This window comes from Alternaria novae-zelandiae, assembly GCF_023758075.1.
Source record: "Alternaria novae-zelandiae strain BMP 2774 chromosome Unknown scaffold_5, whole genome shotgun sequence".
Classification (NCBI taxonomy): Eukaryota; Fungi; Ascomycota; class Dothideomycetes; order Pleosporales; family Pleosporaceae; genus Alternaria; species Alternaria novae-zelandiae.
Window position 1 is genome coordinate 1,373,696 of NW_026056965.1, and position 16,644 is coordinate 1,390,339.

A 16,644-nucleotide genomic window follows, 5' to 3' on the forward strand; every position below is an offset into this window, starting at 1 on the left:
AATGGATGATATATTCCAGTTGCATGGCATGTCGTAGAAACTGCCACTCTGAACGATAGCTAGAGATGTTATTATCGTTATCGTGGTTGAAAGAAGAATGAAGCTTACCTGCTCGGAAAAGGTGGTCATCTCGACCTCCATATGCGACGAGGTGTTGGAGGATACTAGTGCCACCAGCACTACTCAAGGTCAGCATATCACTTGCATGCATAAAGCGACCCGCTAACCTTTGTCCCATGATGGTGACTTTCGAAGGAGACCCACCGAATGCAGCGATGTTTTCTTGTACCCATCGGAAAGCAAGTCGCTGGTCGAGCAAACCAAGATTCTCTACACCAAGAGAATGTGGTTCATCTCCTGAAGGGAATCCGTAAAACAAAAGTCTATACTGAATGGAGACGAAGATCTATAGAGGCCTTTAGTAAGCTTATATGATTAAGGGTGGCATTCAGGAATCTTAGATCACCCACAATTGGCGTGCCCTGAGCGACAGACTGCTGAACTAATGACGACCAATGTTAGCCATGATAGTTTTGCGAAGGGAACAAAGGGCGTACCAATATAGCTTCCGTTCTCCGTAGGGGTTGCGGCGCTGCCTTGCCAGAATCCGCCGCCATGAATCCAGATTACGACCGGATGTTCGCTGGAATCAGCTATCGTGGAAGATGGGCGGACGATATTTAGTGTTAAGCAGTCTTCACTGAATCTGGAACCTGAGGGGGGAGACCCTGTTCCGTGACAGACCGTGGAATAGTTGCTGTACATGTTCTTAGGTCAGTGTCAATTGAATGAGCTTTCTACTCACCCGGCATCAAAAGCACCGTCGAATTCAGTTGTCCGACCAGTCGAAATATTGAATCTGGGAGGGGGGTCCGCATATGGGATGCTGAGGAAGACATCCTGACTAAACTCTGGCAGCGAACGCCCGATGACAGTACCGTTTGTTATGGTTGCCGTTGGCCTTGATGCAAAGCAGCATCCCCCCATGGTAAGAACTAGATGAAAAACGGCGGATAGTTGCATGATTGCACGATCTCAAGTTTGCTATATTCCCAGGGTGAAAACGAGTACCAAACTCATGCTCACAAGAAAGGGTCATGGACAATTGTATAGCGCTAGCTGCACATCATCGTAATCTTCCACCGCATTGATTTAGTTGTCACTATCAATCTGCGGGGAGACTTCCTATAGTGGGGAAATCTTCTCTAGTCGCCCAGGAAGCATGGAGACAGCATTTTGCGATGAAGAAGGGAACACATACCCGCTGCAGATGGCAGATACCCGGGAGGCGTTGGCGACAATAAGCGAGCCGAATCGACGCCGATAGAGCTAGCAGGGGTTTGCCCTGCACGCTGCCTCGGCATGATTTCAAGCGATCCGTGTGAGATAAGGGGCCGAGTGGGGAAATGTCGACCTGATCATTGGCACTTGCGCAAACTCCGATCCCCAAGAACAGGAAGGCTGCGATGTACTCCGGCAACAACTAGTCATGCCACGCAATCCGCGTTTGAGACGCGTACCTGATGACATTCGAGTTCGAGTTTCACGCGCGTAAGTGATCAGCTCATCTTGCGGCTCCGCGATACAGCAATTTTTCGCCGTGGCAACTGACACGCAATGCAGATGCGCAGTCTGTAGGGCTCGCAAGAGCCGCTGCATTGCACGAAATGTAGGATCTTGCGAGAGGTGTGTGGAAAAGGGTGAAGAGTGTGATTTATATGCAGCTCAAGCGTCGGGTTCTCCCGCCACCAGCTCAAATGCCGCTGTCAACGGCCAGCAGATGGACAAACATCCTCATGGCTCTGGACATGAAGACAAGGACGTTGGAACCCCCTCTTCGATGCCGACAGCTCAAGTTAGAGTCTTGGGCCGCCCCGCAGACAGTAACGTCTCACTTGCTGCGCCAGAAGCAGTTCAGACTTCATTTGGGAAAAGCCCAACAGACTCGAGGTCAGACTGTGGAGCGCAATCGCCTGGTGAGCCGTCACCGGTCCCCAGCGTAGAACCAGAAGATGCTATTCTGATTGTAGAGGATTTTGATCGGACTCGTACGTGTTGAGTGTGACATCAATACATTTGCGTTCCGTATACTCACTTTCGTCTAGAATATACTGGCCTCCGTTCCAATGAGAGTTTCCTTCTTTGTGTTCAAGACGTTTTGCATTCCACTACCCGAAAGAGGGTCCTAGATTCAACCAACCGAAGCTCGTTGGTACGTCGTATATCTGGTAGCTATTGTTAACAGTGAGGTTGCTTTTATTAACGCCGTGTTAGGAAATGGCCAGCATCGTCAGGCCACCGCCTGTTCACAATAAAGAGTCAACCGAGGCAATGAAAGCATTCCCTCCTCAAGAGATCGCCGCATTCCTTGTTTCCACATTCTTCTATCACGTCGAAGCAACGTTCTTTTATTGCGACAGAGAGTGGTTCTATACTACTCTCAACAGCTATTACACCGGCACCTCATCCGGAGGTGCGATTGACGATGCATTTATTTGCTTCGCTTTGCTTGTCTTTGCCTTCGGTAGCCAATTTGCGCATTTGAGATCCCGACCTACATCCAACGACCCGCTTCCTATAGACCCTGGAAAGAACTTCTACGACAGTGCTCAGAAGCTTATTCCAAGGGTCATTGACACATGTACTCTGAAGGGAGTCCAAGTGTGTCTACTGGCAGGTCTGTACAAATTGCCATACAACCTGCCAGACACGTCCTATCTCTACCTTGGAATGGCTATGAGGATGTCAATTGCCAGTGGGCTGCACCGCAAGACATTAGCCGTGACATTGGATCCTCGAATTACGGAAGTTCGCAATCGTTTGTGGTGGAGTGTTTATTCTATAGACAAGTATGGCACATCCTTTCTTACGATTGGCCTCAGCTAATGCTGTCTCAGACGCACAAGTATTGCTTTAGGTCGGCCTTCTAGCATCGCAGAAGACGCGATCGATGCACCCTTTCCTAAACATCATCCGTCGTTGGACAACCTCGAATATCAATCGAACGTGCAACATCAAATTGAATACTTGAAGTTAACGCGTATCATTTCGAAAATCGTACAAAACATGTAAGCGAAGGCCTCAAAAGCGATTGTTCGATGCTGACGATCACTTAAGTCCTCTCGAATCGAAGCCACCATGCATCAAAGATCTGTCAGAACAATTGAAGGAGTGGCGATCTCAGCTTTTCTCCAATCTCCACCCCAACGACCTGCTTCCCAGCGAACGGAATTTCCGTACGACCGTTCACCTGCATATACACTATCACTGGGCGTGGATCCTCATGGGCCGTGCCTCCCTTCTCCAAGTCTCGCGTGAACGCATTCAAGCTTTGTCGGACTCTGCAACCCCCGCACCGGAACAGCCCCAAAGTCGGACGGACCTTGCGACCCTCTGCGTCGACGCTGCGAAGGCGACGATTGAGCTAATACTGGTCTTGAAGAAACACAACTTGCTCTGCCGCTTCTCGTTCACAGATCATCATGCTTCAGCCGCAGCATTGATCATATTGATACTCCATAGTATTCTGCAGCACGGAGACGAGACGAGCAGAATCATAGACGATGGCGTCGACATGTTACGTTACATGGCACATGGAGGCTGCCGTGGAGCTTCGTCGGATCTTCATACTATTGAGCAACTCAGGAGACTTGCTTCCGACTTGCGCCAGAAAATATACCGAGGCCAAGGCGGGCTTTCAGTTGGAGGCTCCATGCAACCAACATCTATAACGGCCTCATATCAAGCTTGGGTGAACTGGATGTCAGAGCAAGAATCATCTAGAAGTCATGAATCGCGACCGGACAACTTGTGTTCTCAACTCGATCCAGAAACTCTGCCGAGCGATTCTGGGATACGCGCTCACGAAAGCCCTCTCATGTACGGAGTCGGCCCCAATAACAATACGCTTGATACTCTGGACTATCGCTGGCTTGATCAAGGAAATGCTAACTGGAACTTCGATGCATTCAACGGATCAACTTTTCAAGGAGAGGTTCCTCGAGGGTTTGAGTGGGATGACGGCCGGCTAGACGTACTGGATATGACGCAGCTTCTTGGAGGCTACACCGGGCAGACTACCTATGGCCAGGGTTGAGCATACTCTGAGCATGGCCCCGGGCTCAATGTTTCGTTGACGTTTTCCATTACCTGTCTCAACGCCGAGTGCTAGGTATCTTTGGAAGTATGTTCAAGGACATACTGGGATATAAGACGTTGGTATGACCATCCATCCACCACTGCTCATCGGTCCAATTCATGCGCTCATGAAAGAAGACGTCAGAATCCCAGACATCGCCCACATCCCCGCCTTCCAATCTGACAAAGGATGTACCTTCCGTAATTTTCCGTATTATCTTGGAGAAGTTTTCTGGGAAGGTCGGGATGCAGTTATACTGTGGAGAATGGGGTCTGGGGGGTATCGGACGTCCTTTTCGTTGGAGTAGCTCATAAGTCGCTTCTTGCAAAGCTGCGGCATGTTTGAAGACTTGCCAGAAGTCAGACCCGCCATAGATCACTAGAGTATAGGATCGAGCAGGCATCCCAAGCGTTGACAACTCCAAAGCTGCTTCGATCCAGAGCATCGTCTCCTGGAAGCACCCTGACATGTCCCAGACGTCGCCCCGATCCGAGCGGGGCTCGGGGTATCGCGAGGCAGATATCGCAAGGCGTCTTTCTATCTGGAGCTTGGGATTCTCACGGCAGAAGGGTATGAGTCCACGCGCATGATGCTCAGGACGTGAGGCAGCAATCCTAGTTTCATTGAGTATGATCGCATGCATGTTATCTCTCTTTTGTCGCGGGAGCTTTTGCACTGAGCGTGTTAGTGGAACAATTCACGATGCGGAGCAAGGGCAGGATCTGTGTGGGCGCTGAAAGTCTAAAGAGGTTACTTACAAAAATCGATCGCGGTGGAGGCTGCGGAGAAACACCAAAGTCGGTAAAGATTCCAATACTCAAGATGATCCGCTACATCCGAAAAGTAGAACGTTCCATCATCGGTTACTGATAACCGGGTATCTGTATCCCCTGGCATGCAAATGAGCGCTTCCAATCTGGAAAGCTCGTCGTCGTTCGGTAGACTCCACGAGTTAGGATGCCAGGAGAATATATCGTATAAGGCGCCTTCGATAAAATAGTTGTTCTCGTAGAAGAAGCCGCCATCTAGGGGACATCTGCCCATACCAAACATAGTGCACGCGAGTCTTGCGAACATGGGCGGATTACGGTTCTTTGCCAGGACCAGAACGTGTTGAAGAGCGTCGCTGAAGGATATTGAAGCGAGGCGTTCGCGGTTTTCCGCTGTACCACCAAACTGATCGTACCGGGTCGCCACTGTCGGGGTGAGCATGCGAAGTCAGCGTACCTTTCACATACTCTTCGCACATCTACAACTTACCTGAGTGCATTAAGCATCGCTTGAACCATCCTTGAACCGATGGGAATCGATCGTGCAGGTCAAGCCAGTCTTCATCCTGCAGCAGTCCGGCAACTTTGATCAACATCCGCCTCTTTTGGCGGTCCACATATCTCAGTACTGTAACAGTTCGTCTTAGTGCAAAGACAACACTCTAGGCCCAAAGTATCACTTACAGCTCTGGAACCGCCCAGCCCTCGAAGCAAGTCCCAAAAACGCCTGTCCATCATCCTGCGAAAGATGAGGACTAAACTGCAACTTGCGGAAAGCGCAATTCTTAAGCTCCTCAGCAGCGATGCGGCACGAAATCATGAGACCAAGGCGAACAACGTGTTTAGACTCTGATGATGTTGGTTGCTCGAGCATCTTCCCGGTCTCACTGTCGTAATGGTAGCCATTGTCGCCTTCTCCTAGCGCGTAGTATTCATAGATGAAATCCCGAATCTCGCGGGATAGTCGGAAAAGCGGGGATTGTGTCTGGCCAGAGTAGTATTTCGTTCGCGGGGCGGTCATGAAGGGGAAACCATTCCAGTGCGCGAACTTTTTGGACGCCATGATTGCCCCGATCTGGAGATGGGGCAAGGAGATTTTATATCGTCCTGCATGGCGGAAGCCGCAGGGTATGACTGTACTCGTAGATGCGAACACAGACCGTGGGTCGTCGCCTTGAAGGCCTCTGGTTCCCAACAAACAAGCGATCGTTGATTGGCTGACGCCTGGCGTGACTCAGCCAATGCGTCACTATCCGGACTGCGCTCATTGACGAGCCATGAAGGCACATTCTCCTTCAGGCTACGGCGTCACACACAAATCAGTTCACGTTATTCACACGCATGGTAGTGGTAATTGCCAGATGGAGCGCCAACTGCGATTGATGAAGTGCCACTGCGCTAGCTCCGCCCCGCTCCGCCCTCGGCCCGGAGTACGCGTCCAACGTGTCGCAGCCGCAGCTCTTCGTCTCCACCAACTATCCAACACCCGGCGATGCATCTGGCGCGGGATGTGTCCATCTTGCCACGACCACCACTGCACCTCCACCCACTGCCTCATGCCACGCGCAATGAAGCCCAACGGCTGGTGGCGTAGGCTACCGCGCCCTCGCTCTCACTGTTCACCTTCACCGACCGCCTCATGCCCGCGCTGAGACGACTGCCGAACACGCAGCGACGTCCCGCATTCGACCATCTCACATCCTCAGCTCTGTTGCCTCCCTCCCACTGGCCATAGACCACACTCTTGACTCCATGTCACTGCTCTTCGCCTGCGTCCTTCGCCCCTCGTCCGCGCCGAAGCGGCCCGCGCCAGGCAGCGATGCCGTGTCCTCAACGCTCTCTTTCTCCCGATCGCGACGTCGACGTCGGTATTGCGCATGCGATGCGGCTTATGCGATGCGGCTCATGCGGAGAGCCGATAGCTCGGTAGCTCACGGGCTTCGCGTGTTGTTACAATTGGCTCTGCTCCAACTTCCCAAAGAGTGGAGCAGGTTCGTGGCCCTCGCCGCGGACAGGCTGCAACTCTGAGACGCCATCCGGCTGCACTACATTCTCGATTGGCACACGGATGCCTACCCACCAGTGGGTAGACTGGCGGGTAGGACTTTTTGCCAGAGTCTGAGGATTGCGATCTCTCTGCGAAGAACAACATTTTTTCTACAACACTATCGACAACTATAGAGAATATCTAAAAGTCAAGTCCTGTTTGTCTGTAACATCTGCACCAGACTCGTATACTGTGACAGCCGACTCTTTCTCAAGTTCGTCCCTCCTCTTGTTCTCACTCCATCCGTGGAACCAATAGTACGCCATAAGCAAGATAAGAAGAACCCAATCCACCACGGAAACAATCAAGCCGGCAGTATACCGAGGCGCAGTCTCCGTCGTCCACAGCTGCGGGAATCCAATACAGCCAGAACAGTAACCAACAAAATACATTGTATTGACGACGGATCTCTTCGTGTTGCCCCGAATATTAGACGCGTTCAGACTCATGGTCAGCGAGAAAATACTCGAGATGCAAGAGCCGAGCCAAGCCGCTATGATTATGGGCCAGCCTTGTAGAGGTAGTACCAGCAGCATAATACATCCGGCTAGGGGTATCAAAACGAGTCCGATTATGACAAGAGAACGTTTCTGGGGCCATATCAAGCACGCGGTGATTCCAATCCATATGGCTACAATCTGAACCGCTCCGGAGGGCGATCCGTGCAGTAGAGTGTCGCCGGAGGTATAGCCGAGTTGTTTGATGATCAAAGACGCGAACTTTTAAGAAGACTTGTTAGTGCGAGAATAACGTCTCCAAAGGGCTGACTTACAGTGAGCACTGGAGCCGGAGCAGTGACGAGGATACCGAAAGCAAACGCAGCATATGTCTTGAAGTCGAATGCAGCCTCCTTGAGTTGTGCCATAGAAAAGGATGTCTTGTCGCCGCCGTCGTGATCTTCAGAGAGCCGATGACGAGCAGCGACCTTCTCTTCCGCGGTCAAAAACCAAGCCGTATCAGGACCGTCGGGCATGACGAAATAGAAAACTACTCCGCAGAGCGAGGTGAATATCCCACAGACAAGGAACATAAGTCTCCAAGATGCCAGCGATGATTCGTTGTGTTCTCCGATGCCGTACATGAGTAGAGAGCCGACGATTTGCGCAAGAGCATTGCATGTAATCCAGCAACTATCACACATTCTGTTAGCTTGCCGTCTCTGTTCTTCTTTTCTCGCGACGTACCCTATGCGTAGCGCATGCTCGCTTTTCTTGTACCAGATGCTTGTAATGGTGATGAAGGCTGGACTGACTGCCCCTTCTGCTGCTCCTAGAAAAAAGCGCACAGCTAAAAACTGATGGTATGTTTTTGGAGCGGCAAGGCACATGCAGACTGCGCCCCAGACAACACTGTTGAAACTTAGTCATGGGATGCATAATCTAGCGATAATAGACTTACATTGTAATTCCAACGAACTTGGACAGTCTGAAGCGGCTCATGAGGTAGATGAACGGGAACTCAGAAGCAAGCTGTCCAACGTAAAATATGGAAGAGGTCCATGCGAACTGGTTGCCCCTCAAGTTCAGGTCGGTGATAAGACCATACACTGATGCATAGCTCAGGCTCTGCTTGTCTAGATCTGCTCATTTGTCAGAGATATGTTCCTTGGTCGGAAATCCTGATCTTACACTGGAAGAAGAAAACGAAGCACATCTGTATCGATCGAAGTTATAAGCTTGTATCATCGCAAAAGTTGCACTGGGAGCGTTACCATTGGCAAAACTACCATATCAGTCTTTTTGAGGACGCGTTTTTCCAGAGCCAACATAGCGAGATCTTCAGTCTCTGAATTTGACTGAGTGTCATTGGCCAAGGCGATATCTGGCTGTGTCTTCTCATCGCTGGCGATGTGACTTGCCATGTTGGCGTCGAAGGCAAGTACGAGATTGACGAGAAATGCTAGAATCTGTTGAAGTACAGTCCTACTGTCCAACAACTTCAAGATTCTGGTCACGACAAGTAAGATATATGGATAGTCAGGATAAGGCGTATCGTCGCTATCAGGCTACTTTGCCGAACGTTGGCAGGGATTGAAGCCGCGCGAAGCTAGACGCCGCCTGTGCCGAACACAAGTCACACACGCGATACTATCTACCCAGTGAAGCATGGAGAGATAAATGTGCCGCTATCGTATTCTGCATAGCGCGCTGAGCACGAAGGTATGCGACGATACATTTCTACACTTGTGGCGCCGGAACGCACGAAGTTTGGTTTTGCCAGGAGCTTGGAATGCGGGGAGTTATCCACAAAGCTAGCAGCTCACTAGCTAGAAGGGCCTACTTCTCAAAGATAGCACATATACCCGATGCTAAAGTACGACTCGGGTCGGGTATCTGTACCCTGACCACGGGTAAGCTCCAACTTCCAATACCCGCGCGGATGGGAGACGAACAACAGCACGGCGCAGACCCGTTCAATATCCACAACGTTCGGAAAAATCATTGACTATCAATTGAGTAAGCAGAACGAAAACCCGGCATGATCTGGTGCCTTAAGATAGTAAAAGTGATATCGGTTCATTTTCCTGGCTTTCATCACCCATTTCCCGCTGTTTCTCACGCATTTGTTACCGAACATATCCCTTGACGCCATGGTATCTGCATCTTCATACCACGGACAACTGCTTAAGCCGTGGACACCTCCAGCACAAAAAGCCTATATCTTCACCAATGTCAACCTAGTGGATGTCGAGGCCGGCGTAATCCACGAGAATGCTACTGTCAAATTGTCCGGAGGACGAATCGAACAGGTCGAGCTTCAACACAGCTCCGAGGGTATGCTCAAATCGTCCAATCTTGCTGACGTCGCGACACGAGTCGATCTTCGAGGAAAATACCTCTGTCCGGGATTGTTCGATTGCCATGTCCACATCATTGCAGTACCTGGCGAAATACAATGGCAAGATACTAAATCTCTGAACCCAACGACATCAGCCTACAGACACGCGCATGTTTGTAAGCAAATGCTCGATAGAGGCTTTACCACAGTAAGAGATTACGGCGGAGCGCAATTGTCTCTCAAGCAATCGATCGAAGATGGTCTTGTGCAGGGACCTAGATTGTTTATCGCGGGCAATTTCCTAAGCCAGACAGGCGGGCACGGAGATACGCGAGGCTCCCACGACCACTCAAACATTGAATGCTGCGGCGGCGGCTCATCAAACTTCCCATCCTTTATTTGCGACGGTGTGCCAGAGTGCTTGCGCGCAACGCGCGAAAACATTCGAACCGGATCCGACTTTATCAAAATCATGGGGGGAGGTGGTGTTTGCAGTCCGACAGACCGTATCGACAATGTTCAGTTCACGTCGGAAGAAATCAGCGCCATTACAACAGTCGCCAAAAACAGCCAGACGTATGTGACTTCTCATGCGTATACCCCGCAATCCATTCGGCAAGCGATGGAGAACGGGGTCATGGGTATCGAGCATGGTAACATGATCGATAAGGAGACAGCAGAGTTGATGGCCCAGAAGGGCGCATATCTCACCCCAACTCTGGTAACCTACACCGCGATGGGCGATGAAAAGTTTGCTGGATACATGCCAGCCGAGTCCATGGAGAAAAATGCGGAAGTATACGTGGCAGGGCTGCGAGGTCTTAAGATTGCTGCGGACGCTGGGGTAAACATATGCTACGGTTCTGATCTTCTCGGACATCTCGGCGTAAGCCAGCTCGATGAGTTCACCATCCGAAGTAAAGTACTACCTCCTCTGGCAATCTTACGAAGCGCGACCATCACCCCCGCCAAGATGATGCGCCAGGAAAACTTTCTGGGGCAGATCAAGCAAGGCTTCGCTGCGGATTTGCTGATTCTGAACGCAAATCCTTTGGAAGACATATCGGTTTTGGCACAGCCGGAGAGAAATCTCTTGGCTGTCATCAAAGACGGTAGAGTGTGTACGAGTAGATGGACCTTGCTTGATGAGGATGCTCACGAGGTACGGCCGTTTATAGAATAAAGTGTATCGGATTCCTTAGATCGAATCTGATGTTTTTTTGCCTGGAGTTGTGATGTTGCCTGTGCGATACATCATGAGAACACTTCCACGAATCTTATAGCCAGCCCGATAACAAATCTAAACCCCTCTGATAACCAATTCCCTCAACTCTTTGTGAAAGCATGCAATGTCGTCAGAGACCTTCAGTGTGAGATCAAGATCGGATGGGTTGATGCGAACGCGCTCACTCCAAGAGGCGTGGACATTCGCCATGGCTCAATGTTGAAGTGATCTTAAATGTTCTCTCCGACTACAAGTATTGCATCTTTTGTCATCTGCATTCGTCTCATCGTGAGCTTCGAGCGAGGGCGTGTATTGTAGGCGAATCATTGAACACGATGCGAGATCAACTCGCAAAATTCAGTTCCTACGAAATGACCTTGCGCTTCGCACTTGACAACTTGTCACATTGACGCAGGTCGACTTCCATCAGAGGGTGAAGCTTAGGTTGAAGACCCTTCTTAAGGACTGGGCCTTCGATACAGTCAAGAAGCACCACGAGCATTGGCGCAAGGCGAAGTTCGACCGCTTCGTCGCAGCCCATCCCGACAGACCGATGCCTCCAGCTTTGAGGACGAAGTGGGACCGGCGGAACCCGAAGCGATATCGTAACCTGGGCAGACCTCTCGACTACGTTCTCTTCGCTCTGCGCACCGAGTACATCGGTCTTCTCCAGCACCGACGCGAGTTGTGCCGATCCAAGATCGACGACTCGTATTGCCGCTTGTGCAAAGACCGCTTCAAGGGCAGACTCGAGACGGTGTATCATCTCCTGCATTGCTGTCCTGCGCTCAAGCCACAGCGGGACAAGCTGCACGCCGAGGTCTACGCTACCGTTCGCGAGATCAGGAACCCACACGACATGAGGCGTCTCATCCTTGACAAAGCGCCCAAGCTTGTCGCTCAGTTTGCTCTCAGGTATTTTCCTATCGACCAACTGGAGTGGACGCGGACACACATGTTGGATCTGCTCTCGGAGCAGGCAGACGATGGCGGCGATGGCGATTGAGTGAGTTTGTGGTGTTGATGGTGGTGGTTGTGATTGATGGACGATGTGCGTGTAGGTGTTGAGGAGGGTGTCGCGATCGCGCGGATGAATGCTTTCCTTCTGTTGCAAGTAGATACGGCGGGGCCCGGGCATGCTTGGCTGGTCGGAGCTGAGGTGTCGATATGATGATGGTTTGCGACGAGGCTTTGTAGCATAGTTGTACTTCCGTAGCGAATCCATCCTTTACCTGCCTAATACACGTCACACACGCTCTAAACGCTTCATCCACGATACAAATGTTCATACGTTCTATCGTCTATCGTCCATCCGATGTTGCATCCTCGGTGCCGTCCTTCAAGGTGCGTTCGCCAATCCATACCTGCCCACTGTGATACACCAGCCTTCCCAACTCACCCCGAGGTGCGAACCTTCGCCTTCATTCAGTGGGGGGTTCAGATCTTGTTTCCGTCGTTTGTACTGCTAGAGTCGTCCTTGCCGACTTGACTACTCGATTACACGCCAACTACTTTGGAGATGAGTTGTACTAACAGCGCAAAGCAGCCTTATGCGTCCGTCCGAATCAGCACCTGCACGTTGTACGGAGCGAGCATGTAGTTCATCCTCCTCCAGTAGGTGCACTCTTTTCTGTGAACGTCGTGGCTGAGGCTAACATACTTGCTACAGGCGTTCGACGTTGCCAGAGAATGACACCTGACGCATGAACCGCCGCTCCGCTAGAGTAGGCTGGTATGTAGAGAGTGTCATCCTTGTCAGCAGCCCATGTACCATCACCTGCTCGTTTCGGATGAAGGCTTGGGCTGCTGGTGTGAGTCCTAAGGTATGGAAGGCTCATTATTTGTGGTAACGAAACTCTTTGCTAAATCTCCTTAAGCAGACGTCAGCGGGACTCGCACAAGATGTAGCGAGTACTCACCTTGTTGGGTATCCACATGGTGGGCATACATCTGTAAGTCACAACTAAGGGACGCATTCTGCATTGGCGTACTAATCCCATCTAGTCAAGTTGCGCAGAAGCTTTGCATATATCCCCTGGCAGGGGAGATACCAGAGTGCCTGCAAGATAGCTGATCGCTCGAGAGCGGCATTTCCGGCCAGAGGGGCGGTGGCGACGGTAAGTGTAGCGAAGTCGTAGACCGGATTCAGAACTAACCAATGTAAAGATGTTAAAGAGGATGGCAAAGGCGATTATGGCTGCAGTCGGGTTGTTCGGGTTCTGAATGAGGAGGGCGACGGACTGGGGAGTGAGGCGCACCAGTAAGCCTTCTTTGCTATCCAAAGCGATGCGGCGTTGCTAATGTCTAGTTGTGTTGTGTATGAGAGAGGAAGAAGAGTTGCGAAGACGAAGCTTCTATACTCTCCTTTGACTCACAGTAAGTTTCCATCTTCTTGTTCGTCAACCTTCATGCATTGCTTTCCGTCGTGCCCAGATTCGCAGGCAGCTGACAAGGTGGCGAAGCAGTGTGTGCGAAAATCTCGAACTCTGGTCCCATCCCATCCCATCCCATGGTACCGCGATGACCCATCAACGAGTAAGTATGGTTGGACTGCGCCCAAAGATGGGAGAGGAAGCTGACAGGCAGCGCACAGCGAGCCACTCACGACTCCCGCAACACACACGAGATACACGATGACTGAATCCGCCCATTAAATATGGAAGGGATGCGAAAGAGGTCGAAGCTAAGTTCTACTCAACCGTGTTGGGTAGGCGCCTTGCTGCTAACGTGCGCAGGGCGGTCCTCAAGTTGCAGCCTGTCCGTCGGCGAGGGCTACGAACCTGTTCCACTCTTTTGAGAGCATGAGCAGAGCCAATGCAACACACGATTATTTCCATAACAAACAGTCGTATGCGAAAGTCGCAGCGCAGCGCAGCGCTTGCGCAATGCTCTCATCGGCGCGGCGGTCGACGCACGCGGGCTACCGGAGCCTTGAGATCGATCGATGCGGGGTGCCAACGGGCACTGGGTGTCATCTTGGCGCCGGCGCGGGACGGTTGGTGAGGGTGAAGGTGAAGGTCTATCGCGAGGAGATCGTGAGGTAAGTCAGCTGATGTTGAGCGGCGTCTGGGCTCGGGTGTGGAGCAGTCGATGGTGGAGAGTCAAGGATGCGGTGGGGGATGGCGGAAGAATCAGGCTGACAGTGAGATATCTTTCAGTCCGGACGGCGGGTGCTAGCCAAGCGGGCGACGATGGTGAGCGACGATGGTGAGCGACGGTGGTGAGCGACGGTGGTGAGCGACGGTGGTGGGCGACGATGAGGTGGTGTCGCGCGTGAGAGCGCGCGTCATCGGAGATAAGGGTGGCGGAGTTAGCGCAGCCGCACTGCGGCAATAAAGAAAGAGCTCCCACTGCCAAACGTTATGCTTTGTTGCACGTCGTGATATGGTTTGCATAAGATGAACGCATAAAACTGTAAAGATCATGCAGTGGATGGTTCGTTGAGTAGCGCTGGTGAGTCACCGTCAGAGTCACCGCGAGGAGTACGGGCGGCTCTCGCTTAGCCAATCCGCGGTAGTCTGTTGCTTGCGCGAACCATGGTCCTTCATCGCAGTCACGCACCGCCTTCTTCTAAAGGAGATTGCTCTACAGTCACCATATATATATACACCCGATATCTCCCTCCTCTCTTTCATATTGCTTCCCCTTATGGCGTCTAAGAAATTCGCCCACTGGAACGGGTTTCCGTTTATGACTGCGCCACGGACAAACTATTACTCCGCACAACTACAATCACCTCTCTTTCGCCTGCCTCGAGAAGTTCGAGATGCTATCTACGCTTACTATTCTCTGGGCCAAGACGGCTATCATTACGATAGCGAGACTGGCAAGATGCTCTACACGGTCGAGCCAAGACAAACGGTCCATCTGGGTCTGATGATCACTTGCCGAATTGCACACGAAGAGCTTAAGCACATTGTCTTCCGAAAACTCCAATTCAAGACACATCATTCATATGATGAAGGCCTTTCATATATGGGCGTACGCTCACGTGCAGGTCGTTTCAAGTGTAGTAAGTTGCCCATTAGCATCTAACCGTACCCTATCGTCACTAACGCTATATACCTGTAGTGTTGAGACTCGTTGAACGACAGAAGCGACGAATGTTAATCAAGGTGTTTGAGCTGCTGCAGCCTGACGACTTACACGAACTGTATACTCGCTTCCCTACGGTCAAGAGATGGTTCGATATACCATTGCGGCAATCAGTGGTTGAACAAGTCGACAAACTGGCAGCGACCGAGGGCTTTTCTGGGGACGAGGAGGATCATGAACTCTCTGAAAGCGCATTCGCACACGCACTGCAGTATGCTTTGGTATGCGCAAAGGATCGCAATCGCGCAGACTTTGTGAGACTTACCCGTGGTCTATTTGGCGTAGGACAATGCCCTATCGACCGGGCAACAAACTATACACAAAGCAACATATTCGAAGAAGGTGCGCTGTATGAAGTGTATTCCTGGAACCCCGAGCCTTGGTCCCTTCCAGACGATGCTGAATTGGCTAAGCTGGAGGCTCTTCTCTGCGTCCCGGGCGACACGGACACTCAGCTTCCAACTAACGACGAAGGCACCTTCTACTTTCCGGATCTGAATACGCACATAAAAGCAGCTAAGGAGCGATGGTTCTTTTCTGCCGCATCTATTGCGATAGATTTCTGTGAGTCGCAAATGACGCAGCTTGAACGCATACTGCGAACGCTCGCTAACTTTTACAGTGAGACGAATGTCACCAGAGAGAAGGCACAACATGCGCACGATAGTGCTCAACGAAGACTTCAAAGCAGTGTCTCGATCTGAATGCCATGCTGAGGGCTTGATACCATTCTGTCGCGAGAATCCAGAACTCCGCGTAGAACGGCGCATCAGCCTGGTTGCCAATGTCTTTCCAGAAGAATTCCAATGCCCCGTTGCCCGCGAGCAAATGTTTCGGTGGCTATTCGTTGAGGATTGCTTCAGACTACTTATACCTTGGATCGAGGAAGCCTTGAGTCTGCCTTCCCGCGGGATGCCCCCTCGCTCTTTTACCCTGGTCATTGACGGATCGACACAAGAAACATCGGAGATGTGGAGACTATTGCTATATGCTGCAGCCACACAGGAGGCGCGTCTTGAGCAGTGCAGGCTCAACGGAACCGACCTTCATCCCCGGCCTCTCCTCCGGTATTACGAGGACTTCTGGTCTCTTCCTAGCAATTTCGCGGAAACGATTCGAGACATCGTGGCAGGCACATCAGTCGTCAAATACGAAGGAGAGGTACACGAGCCGTGGGATCAGGATGTGTTCTCTTTCGAACGCAGGGACTGGACTGAAGAGCAATGGTATAACGACTGGGAAATTAATGTCCTCCGCCAGCGGATACCGTCAAAGTTCTACGTGGATGGAGCGCTTCGATACCACGTCACACCGTCTCCTATCAGAACAACGCGACAAATCGTTAGACATGGAGCGACCCGTTCGAGTGAAACTCAGCCGAGTGTGTAAGTGGTACGTTAGCTTCATGATAACCCATGCCCGGCGGTTGTATATTACGATCTCCGTACGCCTCGAAGAAGATCTGGTACATGTGTCCCGGCATCTACTGTAATATTACCCATGTATTCACCGACCTTTTGATACATAGTTAGATGCATCTCATGTAGACAGCCAACTACGAGAAGATCATCTTATCATATCACTTCCTCCT

The 16,644-nt window shown here is 51.3% G+C and overlaps 3 protein-coding genes across 3 annotated transcripts; 1 reads left to right on the forward strand and 2 right to left on the reverse strand.

Annotated features, from left to right (window-relative positions):
• Positions 1 to 5,387: 5,387 nt before the first annotated feature.
• Positions 5,388 to 5,971, reverse strand: J4E88_003462 (uncharacterized protein; the record flags this gene model as incomplete). The annotated part of the gene is made up of 2 exons (XM_049397113.1): positions 5,388 to 5,536; positions 5,593 to 5,971. The coding sequence occupies 2 exons, from the start codon at positions 5,969 to 5,971 to the stop codon at positions 5,388 to 5,390; spliced, it is 528 nt and encodes a 175-aa protein (XP_049257455.1).
• A 1,483-nt stretch (positions 5,972 to 7,454) lies between these two features.
• On the reverse strand, positions 7,455 to 8,816 carry J4E88_003463 (uncharacterized protein; the record flags this gene model as incomplete). The annotated part of the gene is made up of 5 exons (XM_049397114.1): positions 7,455 to 7,502; positions 7,728 to 8,085; positions 8,140 to 8,304; positions 8,354 to 8,534; positions 8,810 to 8,816. The coding sequence occupies 5 exons, from the start codon at positions 8,814 to 8,816 to the stop codon at positions 7,455 to 7,457; spliced, it is 759 nt and encodes a 252-aa protein (XP_049257456.1).
• Positions 8,817 to 9,903: 1,087 nt separating this feature from the next.
• Positions 9,904 to 11,964, forward strand: J4E88_003464 (uncharacterized protein; the record flags this gene model as incomplete). The annotated part of the gene is made up of 3 exons (XM_049397115.1): positions 9,904 to 9,909; positions 9,978 to 10,850; positions 11,374 to 11,964. The coding sequence occupies 3 exons, from the start codon at positions 9,904 to 9,906 to the stop codon at positions 11,962 to 11,964; spliced, it is 1,470 nt and encodes a 489-aa protein (XP_049257457.1).
• Between the last annotated feature and the right edge of the window lie 4,680 nt (positions 11,965 to 16,644).